The sequence below is a fragment of the Vitis vinifera genome, chromosome 4 (assembly GCF_030704535.1).
Source record: "Vitis vinifera cultivar Pinot Noir 40024 chromosome 4, ASM3070453v1".
Lineage (NCBI taxonomy): Eukaryota > Viridiplantae > Streptophyta > Magnoliopsida > Vitales > Vitaceae > Vitis > Vitis vinifera.
In genome coordinates this window covers 7,048,216-7,070,216 of record NC_081808.1, presented here as the reverse complement: position 1 = coordinate 7,070,216, position 22,001 = coordinate 7,048,216, and the positions used below count along the sequence as shown (strand labels likewise).

The 22,001-nt window shown below is 35.5% G+C and overlaps 1 protein-coding gene and 1 pseudogene across 1 annotated transcript; both read right to left on the bottom strand.

The window, feature by feature from the left end:
* LOC100264530 (dynamin-related protein 3A-like) overlaps positions 1-22,001 on the bottom strand; it is a 75,133-nt pseudogene that overhangs the window by 14,578 nt on the left and 38,554 nt on the right.
* On the bottom strand, positions 18,691-20,013 carry LOC109122418 (uncharacterized). Its single transcript, XM_019219176.2, has 2 exons — positions 19,157-20,013; positions 18,691-18,827 (listed from the first exon to the last, which is right to left on the bottom strand). The coding sequence occupies exons 1-2, from the start codon at positions 19,530-19,532 to the stop codon at positions 18,793-18,795; spliced, it is 411 nt and encodes a 136-aa protein (XP_019074721.1). The 5' UTR covers positions 19,533-20,013; the 3' UTR covers positions 18,691-18,792.

The following is a 22,001-nucleotide window of genomic DNA, read 5'->3' as shown; positions in this document are numbered from 1 at the left end:
TGCAACTGTAAGAAAGAACCTAATAAGGCATGTGTGTGTGTGTTGCTTCTCTTAGAAATGAAAACAATGGGATGAGAAAGTTACATTCTTCTTATTCTGTTCAGAGTTTCTTCCATCCCCTGAATTTAGAGGATGTTATCCATTGTCATTTGTAAATAAAAATGATAGAATTAATTGGATAAAAGGATGGAATGATCCCTCAATTTGTGAATCTAACCCATCCCATGTTTTTACTTGAAAAATAACCCATTTTTGACATAAATGCCCTTTAACATTTCAAGTCTTTACATGTAGGGTTTAAAAAAGAGGGTTATTTTTACAAGAAAATAATAAGGGCATTTTTGTCCAAGTGAGGCCAAAATAGGATGGAGGGTTAAATTTCAAATTTTGGGTTTTCAATCACCCTTTTAATCAAATAACCCATAGTGATAATAGGTTTACATTTTTATAAGCAGCAACCATATTCAATCTAACCAGTAAAGCAAACATTAAAACATAACTATCTTGAAAAAAGAAGAAATCCTTTTTATTAAGGGTTCAACTTGCACAGGTTGAGCCAGGTTAACAGTCAACCTGTCCTCCACCAGAACGTGAAATTTTTTTGCCTGAAGTCCAACCCAGCCTATTAGCTATCCTTAGTTTCCCAATCGGAGATCAATCCAAGCCCATTTCTCTAAGCTTGGGTTGAAATTTGGTTGGACTTGTGATAGTAAATACAACTTCAATCTTGGTTAGGTTGGTTGGATTGAGCAAGCCAAGCCATGAAAATAGGGTTGAATTAAGCCAATAACAAGTAGTTGAATTGTACATCTCTTTAGCAAAGAATTCGCCATTAAATTGTAGTCACATTAAATCAGCCTACTATCAACTTGCATTTAACATGTATTAACAAGGATATTACCATCAATTTTCTAAATGTGAGAATAGATTATCTAAATACATTCAAAAATTATTTCAAAATAGGAAAATCAACCTGCCAAACTAAATTATCACACATCAATTTACATCTAACATCCATTTCACTAGAATCTTTTACAAGTCAAACTATAATATCCATTTAACGGGAACAGTCTGAAAATCAACATGAAAATCTATGACATTCGTTTTGCTCAATCAACCTAGTAACTATACTAAAAAACAAAATAAAAGTCCATCACATAAGATTATAGGACATTTCATAGAAATTTCCAAGGCAACCATCAGAGAGTGTTTATATGCACATAATTTTATATAATAAATAAATGGGTTCGGGATTGCTGAAACCTGCACCTGAATTTTGTTTAGGTTGACATTTTCAGATAAGCCCAACTCAAATTACAAATTAAGTTACCTAACCCTGCCCAAAATTGGGTTGGATTAGGGGTTGGACAGGTTAAACCTGTTTAAGTTGCAGCCATGGACTTTATGAGTGACAACTAATGTTATTAAGAGACACTGGATATATAGAGACAACAATGTCTAGAGTGACCATGCAAAAATGTAATTATGGCTTCAAGCCATGCTGATGAATTGCAGAGTGCTCTTCATTAGGGGGCTCACTCTTCCATTATTATCAACTTAGAGTTTGCAAGGAGTAAAGGACCATGGAGGTGGAGGCATCTAATGCAAGCTTTAGATGATTTGATGTTTCTTCCTTCATTTGTATTCACAGATTGGCAAATAGAGTTGACTCTTCTAGCAAGAGAGGTACCCGACCTTGGAGCATCTCAAAGGCCATATTTACCCTCTTCTTTTTTTTGTTCTTTTTTGGTGTTGGTTTTTACTCCAGTTGCACTGTTTTCTTTCTTTTGCAAGGAGTTCTCATCTTTTGTTGTCATTCTTTCTCTCTTCACTGTAGGTTCCATAACAAAAAGAGTTATATGTATACCTGGTTAGGCAAAGAACCTTTCACAACTGAATTAGCAAGAACTGCTCGAGATCTCAGGCCCTGCTCTAATGTGGATACACTTTCAACATCTGTACCATCCTGGATAATATGAAAAATATATATATGTATATCAATGGTGCAAACACCATAACCTCAAAAATTTTGGCGCTAAAATGAAATGACATAAATCCCAGAATTTCACTGTAAGAACTACAATTCAGTTCCACATAAATTGTGCTATATACCTGAGAAGATCGTAACTGCTGGACTGCAAGCTCTACTGCTTTGCTTCCACCTATGAAATTTGGATGTGAAGAATTTATATAACCCTTCTGAAATGATGAAAATGAAGACCACATGAGACATAAGAACATATTTCACTGGAGGAATGAAGTTGGTAGTTGGTAGAGAAAATGAGGAGAGACAAACAGACAGACAGAGACAACGGGGGTGGGGGTGGGAACATGAAGTGTCATGGTCTGTGCTAAAATGGCTGTTAAAGATGACACAGGAGGAAAATGCAAAATAATGCTAGAGAGTGACGATGCCACACAACTCAAGTAGGGGTGACATGTAGTATGCAACAGCAACTTACAGAGACTATAGATTACCTACAACATAAAGCATCCAAAAAATCTAAAAGGAACTCCTAAAAGGAGGAAACCAAACCAACAAGCATTTACACATCTATATATCTAATGTAAGTATGGTAGGAAAGATGTTTGCCTCACTTTGATTTAGATAACACTGCAGGAGAGAAATGCAAGGATTTTATAAGACAAGTGGAGAACTACAAAGTCAATATGGGACCTAATTTATTTCTATTCCTCTTTTTGGACCACAATAACTACAGCTTTCAACAACACTCCTCTCAATAAAATTCAGCTCAATTAAAATTTGTGTGTGAATTAGAGAGGTCAAAGCAAGCTTCAGTCTTTTTGTAGATATATTGATCCCTACAGAGAGCAGAGTTGTTTTTCCTTCATAAAGTTCCATGTGGTACTGTATTGAGGTATGGGTCTCTTATGTATTTTGGAGGAAACTTATTCATTTGCTCTATTTGAACAGAGTTATTTGGGAAGAAGTCCTCATCCACCACATGTACTTTGAAATCCTTATCAATGAATACTTTGTTTCTCTTTGTGTTTAAATTTATTATTGTCAAGTTCTTTATATTTTAGTACTTTGTTTGTTTCCAATTTCTCTTTGAATTTTAGAACAATCTACCTTTTCATTGTATATTACCTCATTCTACATGTTAATGGTATCAGAGCCATGGGAAGGGAAATTGGGTTTATTTTAGAGCTTCATCTATCCTAGGAGTAACAGTTTGCTTAGAGGCGATCCAAAGGAGCTCGAGTTAGCCGAAGAGATGGGCGTTTTAGGGCAGGATTTCTGGAGATTACTCAATTAGGTTTGTAATACCATGAATAGGCTCTAGATTAAGTCCTAAAATGAGTTCAATGTTCAGATCTATGTCTAAGAGATCCATAGATCCCTAAGAAGTTGTAGTAAACAGTGAAAAAGTAAATTATCCTAAAATTCCTAATGAATTAGACGATTGGAAATTTTACCTAAGATCTCCCAAGTGTTAGGACTTGAGTCTTGATTATTTGTTGGCAATTTTGTTCCTTTTAATGTTTGGTCATAGAAGTCTTTTTAGATAGCAACTTGTTCTCCATTGAAGATCAAGGGTTTTTGTTCATCTAATTGGGAAGTCACAGGTACGTCTAAAAAGGTTTGACTTGTGGCATGTTAGGCTCCTCTAAGGCATAAAAAGAATCATTTTTTCTTTTGAACTTAAAATGATTTCAAATTAATATTTTATAAAGGGTAGGACCGCTCAAGCAGCTTGAAGCGCCCAAGTGTAGAGGATTGCTCAAGTGCTCCTTACCGCTCAAGCAGTGGGTTAGTTGGCTCGAGCGGTCATGCTATCTCTACCAAGAATTTTTCACGCAAATTCAATTGAGAAATCTTCCAAAACCGAAACTCTTCAGCTTAGTTACCTATATATACCTCACTATAACCCCTTGAGGGCATGAAAAAGAGAAAAACAAGAGATCAAAAACTTTTTGAGAGAGTTTTATTGAGGAGAAAGCATGATGAGCCACACTATTCCTAATCTCTCATTTGAAGGATTCAAGGATTAAATCTAGGGTTGAAGACTTGCATCCCTTCAACAAGCCTAAGGTGTATTCACTAGAGCAATCGGAGATTGCTGCATCGTGGACATGGATCAAGTTGTGAGCACTAGAGAGTAAATCTTTAAAGTAAAGCGGTCAAGTAAATTTGAGTAACTTGATCTTATACAGTGGATTTAGATTAGAGGTCTTAGACCTCGTAGTTTTTTATCTCCATTATTAGTGTGGGGGTTTCCACGTAAAAATCTCTTGTGCCCCATTGCTTATTATTTGATATCTTGTTTGAATTGCCTACAATAGAAAGAATTGATATACTCTGATATCTCGCAAGATAAAATTTAGGTATAACATATAAATCTTTATTTAAATTTTTTAATACACCCATTCCCCCCACCCCACCCCACCCACCCTCTAGGTGTTACCCCATTGAACTTAGGGGCTTTTTCACCAAGAAATTTATAAGAAATGACCCTTTAAGTTTTTTTCATATTATACAATTAAGACAATTGAACAGACCATAAGTCAAGAACAAGATGATCAAGTAATAAGACTTTTAGATAGCAAATCCATACAAAGGCATAGGAAAGATTATAATTTTAGCTACTAAGTCATTGGTCAGGATAGTTTTAAATACCTCAATTGTCATGTGTTTAAGAGATAATAGAAATCTTGATTATAAAGATTATATTATTGAAGTTGTTCAAGCAAGATTAAATGATGGACCAATTTATTTCCAATATTATCCTAATTTCACAGTAAGACTAAAGGATGTTGACATCTTAGATTCAATTGTCCTTCACGTTAAGACTCATGGATTTAGGTTTAAGGAAGGAAACAATCCAATCTCCATAATTACCAAATTTGCTTATAAGAGTATGACCACTAGTGTAGGATTTAGGGCTTTATGCACCAATCCTAAGGGAGAGATCATTCTCTTCCAATCAAACTTGATTAGTAAATCTAACTTCATCATCCCTAAGAAAATCATGTGGAATGAAGTTGATTTTCCAAGATCACGGAATTCCTCCCAGTTCCACCCATAGAATAAAGAGTAGAGAAGATAGAACAAATAGTTCAATATCCTGATGGAGGAGAAGATCAAGTCTTCTTCTTTCAAACATTCTAGGACCCCTAGAATTTCAAAATATGAACCCTCCAGAGCATCATGTTCGTCTATCCCAACTAGAACCACTGAGATAGAAGAAGGATCTACACCTTCAAACCCTAAGAATATTAAATCATTTGGCGTTAGAAGTCACACAAAAACTTTCACACAACCTTACTATTCAAAATATAGGGTGTATACCCAAGAAACACCAGATATGTCACCCACATATTCCGAAATGATTAATATCATAGATCAAGATTTTGAGATTAACAAAGAGATTTCAAGAAAAGAGCACAGGATAACCTCCATCTCAATCATGTTTCCTATCATTCTCTCAGCAGGTTTTATGCCATCACGCAAAAACTTTCCCATGACATCTTCCAGCTTCCTTCTCAATACTGGGAATCTTTGCACCTCAGGAGCCTCACAAGCATGACTCATCTGCAAGAAAGTTTCATTTGCACAATTGTATCTGGATCTTACAAGCATGGGCAAATGGGAAACACCAAAATTACATAGTATTGGAGATAATAAACACCCAGGCAAGGGAATTTCACACCTTTAGAAGTTCAGCATGGACATATCGTAGGCACTGAAGGCTAGGGTCTAACAAACGATGTATTTGTCTTCTAACCAGAATTTGAAATGGGACCTAACTCCAATGTGAGAATAAACCACCAAATCAGAAATGGGTTCAATCTTGTAGAAACATAAATAATATGGAAGAAACATGCAACAAGCATCAATACACATAATCATGATGCTCACCTCTGGCACAAATAAAGCATTTCTTGGACCATTGGCATTTTGGATAGCCATTCGAATATCCTCGTCTGTTAGAGCTTCACAAGGATCCACCTCCTACAAATACTTCAATTACTGGCGAGTTTGGTGGTTACAATCTTACTAACATTGATAAATTCTTTTCAGCAGACAAATATATATATATATATATATATATATACACACACAATAGATAACATAATTTAGTGGATCCCTGGAAAAAGAAATGGGCCTTCCAGCATACACCTTGAGTTAGGAAGACAGATCAATTCAGACAACAGCCCAAATAGGTGAGGACCAGGAAAATTTTAAATTAAAATGGGTTAAATATAAGACATCAGATAGACAATAATGATGCATAAAAGACAAGTAGCAATAAGAAAGTTTTCCATGAATATAGACTAAAATGTGCACCTCCAAGCTCTTCACAAAAATTGACTGAAAAATGTAGTGGATTCTGGCTCCACCAGACAACTCTCTAGTTGACATCTCCTGACTTTTCCCATCAACAAGGGCAGAGAAAGCTGTTAAATGAACACATAAAAAATGGAAAATGAGCAATTGAAGTGAACTTGTGAAGAGGTGAAAAACAGTAAATGAAAAAACAATGAGCAGTACTTACTCATGCAAACAGTTGAAAAATTACAAATATAGTTGATCCACGAGCAGTTTAGAAAGAAAAAATCAAAGCAATTTAGATTTTAGACACATAAGAATGGACTAGGTTTCTTTTTCTTTTAATTCATTTTTCTTATTTTATGTGCATGGAGATCAAGTGGAAGTTGGGTTTCTAGGCAACAGAAAAATATTGAATGACCACATGCAGTGTGCAATTACTCCATCTCTCCCTGCATCTAGCAACACCATCCCATCCCACAAAACCAAAAAATAACATTTATCATTCTAGTTAAAAAATACAAAAATAAATCATAATTTGTAAATATAAAAGCAGCACACTTCTTTTTTAATAGGCAAACAAGAGATATATATATACATATATTTAAAGCAACAGAATTGGGGCAAACCCTAGAACATAGACACAATATGAAACAAAAAATAACAGGATAAGTGTTAGACCACTCAAGGCCAATCCAAGGACATCCAAAGAATTAAGTCTATTAACGACAAGCTACCTCCCAAAAGAGGAAAACATCTTTCAACTTAAAGATTCAAAACTCGCTGCAATTGATTTCCAGTGAGTGATATACTTCCAGAGTTAGTATGATGAGAGTCAATTTTAACTGAAGATTTTAGTGTTGACATCAATTGTGTCAAAACTTCTGTTTAAATCAGAACAAAAATTTAATATAAAAAAATTACACCAATTGAACTGTCAATACCAGCAAAACTAATGATGGTCTGAGGTGAGAGACAGCAGGCCGCCGCTATTCCTCTCAAAGGTAATTTCATGGGAGAAAACTTATCTCATTGAAGAGCACTTTCCAAACCTAACAATATATTTTTTGTCAATAATTTGCAATTTCTAAGAAAGCGAGATGTATATTGGAAAAGATTCAAAGTGACTTCCTTTTGGGGAGAGTGGTCTTTTTACCATTTGTTTAGAAAAGGTTTTTGATGATTTAGGCATCAGGAATATTGGTTCACTCAACAAGGCCTTGTTGGGAAAGAATTTTCAAAGATTTGCATCTGGGCATAATAATTTTTGGAAATAAGTGATTGCTGAAAGTAGGGGGAAAGAGAGAAGGTTCAGAGTTCCAGGCAGCATAGAGATGTTTATGGCTCCAGCCTGGGAAGCTAGCAGGAAGAGAGAGAATCAGTGTGGTGATGGGCATTTGAAAGATAATTTCACTATGTTGTTTAATATGGAAGTTTAGAGAGGCTTAGGTGTTAAGAGTATTCGAAGGGGAGCCCATAGAGCTTCTCTTCAAAAGAAATTTATTTGACTGGGAGGTAGATTTGGCAGAATTCATGTTACATTTGAATCTGATGTTTGTTGCTAGTTGAAATGGTAAACAAGTTGGTCTAGAAGGCTTAAGAGAACAGATTTTTCTTAGTTTACTCATACTACAAATCTCTAAGTTGGCTCTCCATTTTTCCATCTAAAGTAATATGGATTCCAAGGTGCTCTATGAAGATGGTTTTTAGGAGGTAAGTTGGAAGAAATCCTCATGACCGATGTTGCCTCCACAAACAAGATTTCATCAGCTAGCATTCTAATTCACTGTAAGTGGTCCTCTAGTCTTTGGACTTTGGTCTTTGGTTTTTATCTTGTTTGAAGTTCTAAGCATCAATTTTGCATGCTATAAATTGAATGAACAAGAAATAGAGTGAACAAAATTGTTTACCTTGATTTGATTGATTTTTTTTTTTTTTTCCTCGACTTGATTTTTGTAGTCTTCTAAATTTTGCAATGTGTCATTTTTGAGGATCTAGGTAAATTTTCATTGGTGATTTGAGCCATCAAAATTTAGATGTCTACAAGCTTCTTGAGTCTTTTTCATTGGATTAAAGAAAATTTCCTAGTTGGCAAGACATTTTTTCAATACTAACCATGAAGCAGTTTGGAAGTTGAACCCTTATGTGTCTTTTATGGGCTATTTGGAAAGAGTGCAACTATATAACCTTTAAAAACATGTGTGATCAAGCTGATAGGTCTAAAATCTGAAATCTTGATAGTTAACTCTTTTTTGGCACAAATGCAATGAAGGTAGCATTTGTACTTCAATTTATTACCTCACTATTATGAAACTCTGAAAACACCCTCTGTAAATCCTCCGTAATTACATCCCAACACTCTTAAAACATTGCAATGGTGAAACCATCAAGCCCAAGAGCCTTATCCCTATCTAATTGAGGAATGCCTTTGTGAATCTCCTCTTCACTAAAAAAGGTATATAACCTTTAAAGGAAAAGGGAAATAGAAAATGTTAACTAGGTGTGGGAGTGGGTTAGCTAGGTGAGGTTAGTCATTTTTGCCTTCACTTTTGTGCAACTTTTGTACAACATGTGTAATTGGGTTGCAACCACTTTTTGGTTTGGGGCTTCCATTAATATATTTACTTTATCCTATCAAAAAATATAAAGATAAGTGCTATTTGTTAGCCCAACGGTTGGGTAACAAAGCAAATGTTAAAGGACACTGATGTATTTGTTGTTCAAGTGCATAGGTTCAAAAGACCTATATCATCTTATATGCTACAAGAGTCCTTTTTAGTAAGCAAATTGCAAGATTCAAAAGAAAGGTGCAAGAAGACTTTGGATTTTTCACAAAGATCCTATTTAAGTTTTTATTCGACTTATCTTTCATGTATTTCAAGTATTTATGCTCCACATGAGGATGACTTGAGCTACCTAGCCTAGGAGACTCCTTTGAACCTCAAGTCTTTCATGAAGAACCTTAAGTTTTCTTACAATATTTTCAACCTAACCAATGTGCCCTTAAGCTTGAAAATATTTCATTATATTGGTTGAGTCTTAATAAAAACTAATCCAATTTCATTTGAGTTGGTCATCCGCTTGCTAATGTAGACAACCATGTGGACGTTCACATCTGCCTTTTAGCCTCCAACAGCTCTTGGCAGCTCATTAAATACTCCAATAGCTAGTATGTGGAAGACCATGTGAATGTCCAATTCTAGAGATTTTATTCCTTATGATTAGTTTGACACCAAAACCAATTTAAACCTGGCCTTTGGTGCATTTAAAGAGGAAAAAAATGAAAATTATATTAATTACTCATTCAACCTTCTTAAAGAGGAAAAAAACTGAAAATCATATTTATTACCCATGCAACCTTAAATTCAAACAAGTGCATTATATTCAAACTTGCCCATCCTCATCAAAGAGCGCTTACAAATTTCTAATTCTTCATATATCTAATCTTTTTAGGAGTTTTCTTCATTTATTCCTTTTTGTACTTGAGAGAATCAGTGTGTAAGGAGTTGAGGAATACTCTTTGGTTGATGTAAGGATTAATTGATTAAAAGGGATGAAATCATTTCAAATTTGTAAATTTAACCCCTCCCATGTTTGAACTTGAAAAGTAATCCATTTTGACATAAATGCCCTTCAACATTTTGATTATTTACATGTAAGTTATAAAAGAAAAGGTTATTTTTACAAGAGAAAAATGAGGGTATGTTGTCAAAAATGGGTATTTTTTAGGTTGAAAAAGGTCCATTAGAACCTAGGAATCCAAGTGTACAAGATATTTAAGAGTTTTGGTTGAGAAAGTTCTTGAGATAGTGAAGTACCTCCAAGCTAGAAAAGAAGCTAGAGTAAGTGGATGTAGGCAGTTGTTGAACCACTTTGAATCACTGTTTGCAATCTCCCTTGCTCCATAACTCCTCTTTATATTGATTCATTTTGCATTCATTCATTAATATTCTAAATAATTGCTAGCAAAAGAGATAAAAAGTTATTTTTATTCACCCAATTCACCTCCACCCCCCCCCCCCCCCCCCCCCCCCCCCCGCTTGGGTACACTTTTAGGTTGGATTAGTAAGACTTTTCACTATTTCCACCCATGGATTTGGTGCATCCATATTCAATGAGAAAGCAACAATACTTGGACAATAAGATAATTTCCTGTTTTTGATAAATAATTGAAAACATAACATAGACACTAAATGTAGGACAGAGTAGAAACTTAATATACCTTGTAACAAGTTGAATGCCATAATAAACAAAAATTAGCAGGGGAAATAGAAATGCTGAACAAACAATTCTCACCTTCACAGTATTTTTTCAAGATGCTCAACAGAACTGCCCCTTGTTCCACCTAGTTAATGGCATGTGACAAAATGCTTTTAAAGTATTAAACCCAAGAAACGTAATGAAACAAATATTCCATGCATATAGCACACATGCTTGTTCATCCATATTTGCACATGTGCATCCAAAAATCAGAAGCAGACATCAGCACAAAGTATGAAATTTTATTCACAATCCAGTTTAATTCAAGTGAAACACATAAAACAGTGATACTTTGAAACAAAACTGATAACAAAATATAATTTTTTTTTAATTCTTGCTGGGATTGGAACCTAGAACCTAGGTTGGAAGGGAGTACCCTAAGGAGGAGAAGTAAATCAAATCCCCATATATCCTCAAAGATACTAGCATTTCTCTTCCACAATAAAAATCATATCAAGAATAAAACAGCCACTCTTCAAAGAACTCTACCGTTAAGTCAATTACCAAAACCCTTGAAAGAGATTAGCAACATATCCACTATGCCTCTAGAGTCTAGAGAGCACTTAATCAATCTTGACATGATCAAACAATCTATGCCAAAGTTCCAGTGGAACAATGAAGAGAGAGATTACCAATTGATTCACTACTCTCCAAGCACATAACAAAGAGGTTTAAGTCAACAGCTTTGTAAAGTCTTCCACCTATAGCACATTGTTGGTTTAACCTTCTTTCTACCCACAAGTCATGCAAAAGCCTTAACCTCATGTGGAGCTTTTGAATTCAAATGAATTTGGCAGGAGCAAGAGGAGTCAAGATTGGAGAAACTACAAAAGCTTTAAAGAGCAAACTCACTGAGAGAAGTTCTAATAGTGTCAGTGACCAAATCCTTACAACTCATGCAAAGGCCTTAACCTTATGTTAGATTTCTAACAGCTATATAACCAAGAAAAATGAATAATAAATATTTTTGCAGACTCTTTAATGGTGAAATTTCATTGTTTTCTCTTCTAGGTGGACCTCCAAAAAGGCTTTAGTAACACACTAAGATATATTTAATGGTCCCCCTTTTTTATTTTCTCTTCTTAGTGAAACCCTACAAGGCCTTAATAAGATTCTAATGTTTATCCTAAGACAATTATTTTCTCTTTCTTCTTGATTTTACTTTCTTTGCTGCTGTCATAATTCCATTCTTCCCTCCATAAAGCTTAAAAAGGCGAAACTCTAATCAACTATTATTTGATTGCAGGTAGATAACTTAAGGTTGTCCTACATCTTAACAACTTAGCCAAAATCCTTAAAATTGTTTCATCAAGGCACCTAGATGGAAAGGTTAGCACAGACTAGCAAAGATGTTTCATCAACATCCTTTTTATCTAATCTCACAATGAAACTTGAACATCTTGTTTTACAGAAAAAGACACCATTTTCAATGTTCTATGGAGAATAAGAGCAGATGCTGAAAAATACATTAAATTCAAGGATACAATGGAAATGAACATAAATTCAGAACAAGTTAATGGCTTTAAATTTAACAGCCCTCAGGTGTGGGACTCAAATGACCACATCCAACTATATGCAAAAAACCTCTTGCCCTGTACATCCAGTTCTATTAGTACAGTTCTTTTGATTCTCATTATAAAAAATTAAAATAAAATAAATAAAAAAACAGTTCCTCTGCCCTCCTCAATAACCTAATAAAAAAAAGATAATATTCAAAATAGGCCAATCACTCATATGCCTTGTACTATTGAACTTACTTTTGATTCCACTACTTCTCCAGATGTCTGCAGCTCTTTTACCACAGCAATCATATGGCAATTTAGTTCATCCTTCAAACTTGGTAGGACCATTCTAATGTGGTGCTCCAGAATCTGAAACAGAGGAAAAAGAATAAAGACAGAAGTAAATAATAATGTACAGAATTAGATCACATTATTCCTTAAGAACTTCCCAAACTCTTTCCATGATTTTGTTATAATCTTTTTCCCAATCCTTTTCAAGTTCCATTGTTTAGTTTATAACATTGAAACTGTTCCAAAGTGTCCCTCTCCCTCCTCCCTTGGTGTCAGAGAAAAGACATCAACCGTCAAAAAAGCTATAATTGTACCAAAGGTTTATTTTTATTTTTTTTCCTTTTGACAGGCAAACTAAGATGACATAAATGAACAAAAGTGCATATAAAAACTGAGTGCAACCCAATCACACAAGGAGTACACAAGTTGCACCAAGGCTAAAGGAAAACAATGAGAAGCCAAGAAATCCCACCCATGCCTGCCCCATCCCCAAAATTAGCAACAAAGTCAAAAAGGGTAATGTCAGAAAACTCTCCAACACAATTCAACCAAGAAAGCAAAGACTTCAAGAATACATCTTTCACCACCTAAATTAAACAAACCAAACCATCAAATATTTTTTTGTCTCTCTCTTTTCAGGTAATCTAGAAAAAGAAAAACGGTCATCTTCCATACAAACTTTCTCCTATTCCATAAAGCTCCCATGAGACCCTAGAAGGATGTCTTTGACCCTCTGAGAAAGAACCCATGTACCCTTTAGGAACATGCACATATGTTGAGACAATACCAGATAGATTGGACCATTAAGTCTGAATAACAGCTAAAGGTTTTGATATAGACCGATGGGTGATTGGTTTTGGAATGCAATGCTTATGGTCATATTTTTTGAGATTTTCAACTTAGTGGACAGCAAAATAGAGACATATCACTGTAAAGAAGTTTGTTGGGAAGGAAAAAATGGTGACAGCAAATAAGGCTGCTAAGGCAGAGAATAGCAACAATGAAGGCCACTAAAAATTGATGATAATGAAGACCACTGGGAAAAAATTAGAAGAGAATTTAGCAATCAACTTATTGACTTAACATGACTCGATGACTTAATTTAAGTTATTAAGCATATTAAGCATGTTTGGTAAGGTAACTTAATATTACAATTTGAAACTAAAAATGATTTTGGTAAATCAACTTAATAACTTAATATGACTTAATAACTTAATCATAATTTTGTTTAAAGGTATTCTAAGGAATTAAGCATTAAGTATTAAGTTTTACCAAACGCACTCTTAAAGACCTTGAACAAAATCTAATACCATGTGGAAAAAAAAAATTTATTCATTGCATTTCTGACAAAATGATACAACAATTCTAGTGTACAATACTACAAAAAATTAGAAAACTAAACTACATAAAATCAAAAAGTTGACTAATTCCTATAAATCATCTACAAATAAAATAGGAAATATACAACTATATAATCTCAAAAATCAAAGAATTATACAACTATACAATCCCATATATTAGGGAATTAATTCTCTAGTATTTTTAATTAAATCTCATAAATCCGGGAGTTAATTCTCTAGTATCTTCAATCAAATTTTTTGACAATAACAAACACCAATTACAATTCAAGGAAGAAAAAATTTCCCAACAAAAGACACTAAACACTCGGCTTCTATTTTGGCTAAAAGGTCCACCACTGGATTGGCTAAGTGAGGAACCAAAGAAAAGGAGCACCCTAACTCTATGCCAATATCAAAACTTAGCACAGCCACCCGTCAAACCTTTGTAAGCCTCTTTCCTTTTTAGTCACTTATGAAATGACCACACCAAAATCTCCCTCCAATACAAGATTAAAAAACCCCAAAGCTTTTTCCTACATGAGGCCCTTTAACATAGCTAGAATCCCAACCTTAATAGCAAAACTATCACCTGTAAGTTTAGAGCAAATCTTTATCATTGTACTACAGTGATCTCTGATCACTCCAATTCCAAGTTGCTCTAGAAAAACCTTAAGAATATCCATCAAAATTCATCTTGACAAAACCTTCAGGTGGCAATGACCATAAATCTAATAATATAAGGCTCAAAGGAGTACCTATGAAGACTTTAGCATCAAAGATTTAATATGTTTTCTTCCAAACATCTTAAAGAATCTTCATAGTTCTTTCTTTCCGTATCATCCAAATTAAATTGAGACTAACAATACTCCATAGAACTTTCCCTCTAGGATGATCCCCATAGCCTCTAAAAAAAATAGTTATCATCTTTGCTACCTACAAGGTGGGAACCAATCAATCCTAGTGAGGAACCTAAAGTGATTGGGCAATGAAGGAAAAGATGATTAGTCGATTTTTCACTCTTCTTACACATAACACACCACTACGGATTTTAAGACCGTCAAAAAGTCTCCACTTTTAGAGCATATTATTGTCATTAACCTCCTACTAGCCATAAACCATGTGAAAAACTTTACTTTGGGAGAAGCTTTAGATTTCCAAAGAGAATTAGCTAAAGTAAAAGGAGTAGACGATTGAGAAAGTGCTTAAAAGAATGAACTAAGAACAAACCCGAGGAGGTTAAAGACCAAACCCGAGCATCGAGATACTAAGCTAATAAATACACTAAAGCTACAAAAGACATGAGGGCTAATTCATCGATTTCATAATCTGAGAGGTTTTGGTGAAATTTAAGTTTCCAAGATAGAGTTTTTGGTATTGAAGATGAAAAGGTAAATAACCACATCAAGTATCTTCCATAAAGTAGATCTTCAAACCATTACTCACTGAAAATCGAGTGAAAGGAGCAAAACTAAAGAAGATTTGAGCAATAGCCTTCCAAGGCCGATAGTGCAACTACCTAACAATAATGTTGGCCTCCCATTCATTAGAATGTGGCCCATAGATACTTAAAATGACTTTGTGTCTTAAAGTGTTGTTTCCCTAAACCTTCACAAATACTTTCCTAAGAAAGCTCTATTTCTAAAGGATATCTTACCTATACCCAAACCCTTTATCGACAAACCCATATAGGTTGTACACACACGTTGATTGATAGATTAAAGAGCTCATTTCTCCCTGATTTATATGTTGAATCGTTCCTTAATTAGTTTGATTAATTTCCAACCGCATAGTGTAATATTCCTTAATTGTAATTCCTTTGTATAACTTTAATAATATACTATAATTGTGTTGTAATTTTGCCTATAGTTTAGTTGCTTTTGTATGTATTGACACGAAATATGAGATGAAAAATAATAAGTTCTATTTTTTAGATTGACTATACACACAATTTATATAGGAGATTACAAGAGAAGAAATAGAAAACAAGAGACATAATAGGAAACTAACTTATTCCTAAATCATAAAACTATCTATTTACAGAAATGGGAAACTAACATAATAGGAAAATAATTCCCTTATTCTATTTACAGCTCAATTACAACCTATTTACAGCTCGACACTCCCCCTCAAGTTGAGGAATAGATGTCTTCCATTCCCAGCTTGAATACAAGATCGTGAAACATTGAACTGCTCAACCCTTTTCTTAGGATATTAGCTAATTGATGTTCTGATGGAACGTAGAACATACACACTACTCCTTCCTCCAATTTTTCTTTGATGAAATGCCTATCAATCTCAATATGTTTTGTCATATCGTGTTGTATAGGGTTATGAGCAATATTGATAGCTGACTTGTTGTCACAATAGAGCTTCATAGGACCATTCCACTTGATTCTCAAATCATCTAGAATAATCTTCAGCCAAAGTAGTTCACACAACCCTTGAGCAATGTGCCTAAACTCTGATTTTGCAGACGACCTTGCTACCACATTCTGTTTTTTACTTCTCCATGTTACCAAATTACCTCCAAGAAAAGTAAAATGCCCTGTAGTTGATCTTCGATCCACTAGGGAACCTACATAGTCAACGTCGATGTATGCTTCTAGAGCAAGAGTATTGTTCTTCTAGAGCAAGATTATTGTTCTTCTTGAACAAAATTCCTTTCCCGGGGTTACCTTTTAAGTAATGCAACACCCTATAAGCAGCTTGAAGATGAGGTTCTCTTGGATCATGCATGAATTGATTGATCATGTTCACCAAGTAGGCGATGTCTAGCCGAGTGTGAGCAATGTATATTAGTCTACCAACCAACCTCTAGTACATTCTTTTATCCACCACTGGTTCTTCTTTAGCTTCTCCCAACTTGTGGTTTGGATCCATTGGGGTAAAGACTGGTTTACACCCAATCTTCCATATTTCTGACAATAAATCAGTTACACACTTTTGTTGAGAGATGAAGATCCCTTGTGTGGAATATGTCACCTCAATATCGAGGAAGTACTTCAGTTTTCCTAGTTCCTTTATCTCAAACTCTGTTGCTAATCTCTGTTTCACTTCATATTTTTCTCTCTCATCATTTCCAGTCACTATGATGTCGTCAACATAGACTAGAAGAGCAGTTACTCCCCTTGCAGTCGAGTGCTTAATGAAGAGAGTGTGGTCACCTTGGCTTTGTTTGTACTCAGACTCTTTCATGACTTTTGCAAATCTCCCAAACCAAGCCCTAGGAGATTGTTTTAGCCTATAAAGGGCCTTTTTCAGCTTGCACACCTTGTCACCTGTGTTTCCCTCAAATCCCGATAGGATGTTCATGTAAATCTCTTCGTCTAAATCACCATGAAGAAATGCATTCTTAACATCATACTGTAGGAGTTGCCACTTGTAGTGGGCAGCCAGTGACAGCAAGATTCTTACAGTATTTATTTTTGCAACTGGAGCAAAAGTCTCCTGATAATCAACTCCATAAGTTTGAGTGTACCATTTGGATACCAATCTTGTTTTATATCTCTCAAGAGATCAATTAACCTTATATTTCAGTGTGAAAATCCACTTGCAATCAACAATGTTTTTCCCTTTCGGTCTTTCAACAATCTCTCATGTTTTATCCCTTTTAATGCACTCATCTCCTCTCTCATAACATCTTTTCATTCCCTTTTTGTCAATGCCTCAGAAATAATGTTAAGGATGATAGTGGTGTTTAGACTCACAATGAAATTCTTGTGGGCTGGTGATAGGTGTTTAAGAGACACATAGTGTGATAGTGGATAGAGTGGTCGGTTAGTGCATTCTCTGGTGCCTTTTCTGACAGCAATGGGAAGGTCTAGGTTTAGGTTGCCTGTTGAGTCAATGGAAGTTTCACCAGGTTGTGTATGCAAAGGTGGGTCTGATCTTTCCATGATTTCATTCCCAGGGTTTGAGTTGGATTCTTGGACCTGCTTTTGTTTTGGAATGACCTTTTCCCTTGAATACAACTTAGGAAATTGTAGAAAATTGCAAGTGACACTGGCTGGAACAGGGGATGACTCAAGTTCTTTATCACCATGTGTTGAGACATAAGAAAGGTCAAGAGATTCAAATGACTCACAAGGACTATCTTCCATCATTGAAATCTCCCCCTGAAGAAAGGACTTGGGAAAAAAAAAGTTTATTTTCTGTGAAGGTGACATCTGCAGAGATGTAAAATTTTCTGGCTAAGGAATTGTAACACTTGTATCCTTTTTGAGTGGATGAGTAACCAAGGAAAACACATTTTATGGCTCGGGGGTCTAGCTTGTCTTTATGTTGATTGTGGACATGAACAAATGCAGTGCACCCAAATACCCTAGGAGTGAGCCCATTTGAGGTTCTGAAGTGTGGATAGAAACTCTCAAGTATCTCTACGGGGCTTTTGTTGTCTAACGCTCGTGAGGGAATTCTATTTATCATGTATGTGGCAGTAAGAACAGCTTCCCCCCAATAGGACTTAGGAACATTCCCTTGAAAGAGTAAGGCTCGGGTTGTGTTGAGTAAATGCCCATTTTTCCTCTCGGCTACCCCATTTTGTTGGGGTATGTTAACACATGATGAGTAATGGAGAATGCCCTATGATTGAAAATAGGGTGATAAAATCTGGTTAAAGTAATCTCTAACATTGTCTATCCTAAAGCTTTTTATTTTAACCTCAAATTAGTTTTGAATCATTGAGTGGAAATTAGGTATAACAATGCTAACATCAGATTTTTGTTTAAGAAGAAAGATTCATGTAACCCGAGTGGAGTCATCAATTAAGGATACAAACCAACGAGCCCCAGAAACATTAGGTATGGTCGAAGGACCCCATATGTCACTATGAATCAAATGAAAATGATGAGAACTTCTTTTATTGCTAATAGGAAAAGATACATGAGTATGTTTTGCCAATTCACAAGTTTCGCAATGAAACTTAGAAATATCTAATTCTTGGAACAAATGAGGAAACATGACCTTTAAAACCCTAAAAGATGGATGACCTAGAAGTAGGTGATACAACCAAATGGTATCTTTATTTGAGGAACTGAGAAAAGATAACGACAAATTATTACTAGTTTTTTTAGATGATTCAAGGTGGTAAAGACCGCTCCTATCCTTAGCAAGTCCAATCATCCTCCCCGAGCCTTGTTCCTGAAAAACACAATAAGAAGGGAAAAAAATAGCATAACATTTAAGATCATGGGTAAGCTTTTGAATGGAAACAAGGTTGGCCAACAATTTTGGTACATGGAGGACATTTTTAAGAATAAGGGTAGGTGTGATGTACATGTCTCTGAAACCTGCAACGGTAGCTAAAGAGTCACTGGCCACTGCAATTTTCTTGTTAGTTGGGCTTGGGGTATAGGTATGGAAAAGTTGAGATTTGGAGGTCATATGGTATGTGGCACCAGAGTCTATTATCCAAGAGTCATCATAAACTCTGTGTGAGGCATTTATGCAAAAAGAGAGTGAAGGTGTACCTGAAAGAGCCAAAGAACAAGTTCCAGTAGGTTTGTCAAGGGATCCCAACAAGCTTCTCAGCTTCTCCATTTCTTCACTATTGAACCCGCCTGTTGCTGAATTTTCCTCAATTTTGGGTTGCTCTACCATGTGTGCTTGAGGCCTTTGTTGCCCTCCACGGTTTCCCCATTCACGACTTGGTGGTTTACCATTCAGCTTCCAACACTTCTCTTTTGTGTGCCTTGGTTTCTTGCAAAAGGTGCACCAGAGATTGTCCTTGTTCTCCTTCCACTGATTGTCTCTACCTAAGTGTTTAGGCAGATCATTCTTTCCTTGCTCTGAATATTCTGTTTTTGCAACTAGGGTTGATCCATCCAAGGTTTGTGGTTCAAGCATAACACTCCTTCAGCTTTCCTCGCCTCAAATCAGTGCCACCACCTCATTAAAGCGTGGAACCTCCTGCTTGCCAAGAATCTGGATTCTCACTTGATCAAATTCTGGGTTAAGCCCAACAAGAAAATCATAGACTCTATCTTGTTCAATGAAATCCTTTAGAACAACGGCATCCTCAGGACATTTGGTTTTTATCACCCTATAATGACCAATTTCTTGCCACAAAGCTTTCAATTGATTGGCATATTCAATAACTGTTTTACTTCCCTGTTTTACAGCAATTGTCTTCACCTTAACCTCATATACTTGAGTCGCATCTCTAGCTTTTGAATACGTTTGTTGGATTGCGTCCCAAATATCCTTAGCCGTAGCCAAGAACATACATGTGTCGCTAATCTTAGGAGTTATAGAATTCCACAACCATGCCATTATCATAGAATCTTCTTCATCCCATGCTTCAAAACAGGGATCTCCTAGTTTCGGCCCTGTACCCATAAAATGGACGATCTTCCCTTTTCCTTTCAGCACAGTGTGAACAAGTTGAGACCATTTAAGGTAATTTTTTTCATCCAGCCTATACGCAACCTAAATGTTTTGCAATTCCTCGGGTTGTTGAGATCGAACAATCTCCTTCGATTGTGCTGTAGTAGTCGTCTCTGCAACCTCCGACATCTTCCACGAAAAAACTTGTTCTCTTGGGAATTAAGGCAGATCGCGAAACAAAAAAAAAAAAAAAAAAAGAACAGCAACAATGAAGACTGGTAAAAGATCACGTGAATAAAAAAAAAATTCAGCTATGAAGGCCAGAAAAAATGGCGATGAAGGCCAGAATGATGCCCAGGTTTTAAAAACCTGCTGCTCTGATACCATGACATGAAATATGGGATGAAAAATAATAAGTTCTATTTTTTAGATTGACTATACACACAGTTTATATAGGAGATTACAATAGAAGAAATAGGAAACAAGAGACATAATAGGAAACTAACTTATTCCTAAATCATAAAACTATCTATTTATAGAAATAGGAAACTAACATAATAGGAAAATAATTCTCCTATTCTATTTACAGCTCAATTACAACCTATTTATAACTCGACATGTATATACCTTGCATCCTAGGCAATGCACATAGTAAAAATTCAGTTCAATTTTTCCACATGGTTTTAGAGCTCTAGGCTTTTTCCTTTTTTTCTTTTTCTTTTTTTTTTTTTCTTTTTTTGCCTTAATTGCCACAAAAAAAAAAAAAAAAAGAATTGCAAGGTCGTCATTGCTAGCAAAAAAGCTCCTTAGCCTTATTGCTAAATATTCTTTATCATTCCCTTTAATTCAAACCTGTTTTTTTTATAAAAAAAATAATAATTCCTCCACCCTTCCCATCCAAAATGTTTGCAACCTCTAAAATCGCCCATGCAATCAAAACCAATGTTGATCTCAATATCAAAGCCACCCAACATTCAGCTAAAGAATGCCAGAATGTGCAAGCCTCCTTTAGGTTCAATGACTGCAAGTACCTGGCTTGGTCACAACTTGTGAGGACCATTCTAAAGAGCAAAGGAAAGCTAAGTCACCTAATAAGCCCTATGCCCAGTGAACATTATTCTAAAATTGCAGCTTGGGATAAGAAGGATTCAATGATCATGTCTTGGCTTTGGAATTCAATACAATCATAAATAAGTGAGACGTGTATGTTCCTCACAACAACAAGGAAGATATGGGAGGTTGTCAAACAAACCTATTCCAAAGTGTAAGATGCTTCTCAGATTTATGAGATAAAGACCAAAAATTACAGCCACCAAGAATCAATTTATCCTTTATTGAGTATCACAACACAATGAAAAGTTTGTGGCTCGAATTAGATTATTATCAGGATTTTTAAATGAAGTGCAGTGATGATGCAACAATGATGCAAAAATTTGTTGAAAGAGAGGATTTTTTAATTCCTTACTAATCTTAATGTGGAATATGATCAAGTGAGGGTCCAGTTCTTGGTGGGAATCACTAGCGTCATTGAATAAGGTTTTTTCAATCATGAGGCTGAAGAAGGAAGAAGAATTGTTATGCTTGATTCCCTTAACATGGAAGGCTCAAGTTTTGCCACTACGAAACCAAATGTTGGCCAATCTAATTTAGGTATTGGAGTGACAACTGAAGTTGGAAGGAGTGAACAACCAAGGCCACCGAGTAATAAGGACAACCTTTTGTGTAATTATTGCAAGAATCCAAGGCATACTAAGGAGAATTGCTGGGAAACTGCATGGGAAACCATAGTCCTTCGATAGGAACAATGGGAACCTCAATGCTCAATTTGGACAACAAGGTAAACAAGCCAATATTGCTCATTCTAAAGGCAATTCCCACCAGTAGAATGTAATTTGTAACACAATATAGAATGGAAGAGATTGAGCAACTCCAAGGTCTAGTTACATCATTTGATAAGCCTAATGTCCATTGTTCCTTGGCACAATCAAG

Excerpts from the sequence above, each read along its gene's own strand:
- LOC109122418 (XM_019219176.2), bottom strand. The coding sequence starts at position 19,532 with ATGCTTGAACCACAAACCTTGGATGGATCAACCCTAGTTGCAAAAACA. Across the intron at positions 18,828-19,156 it reads TTGTTCTTTGGCTCTTTCAG|GAACAAGGCTCGGGGAGGAT; the intron begins GTACACCTTCAC and ends TGTGTTTTTCAG.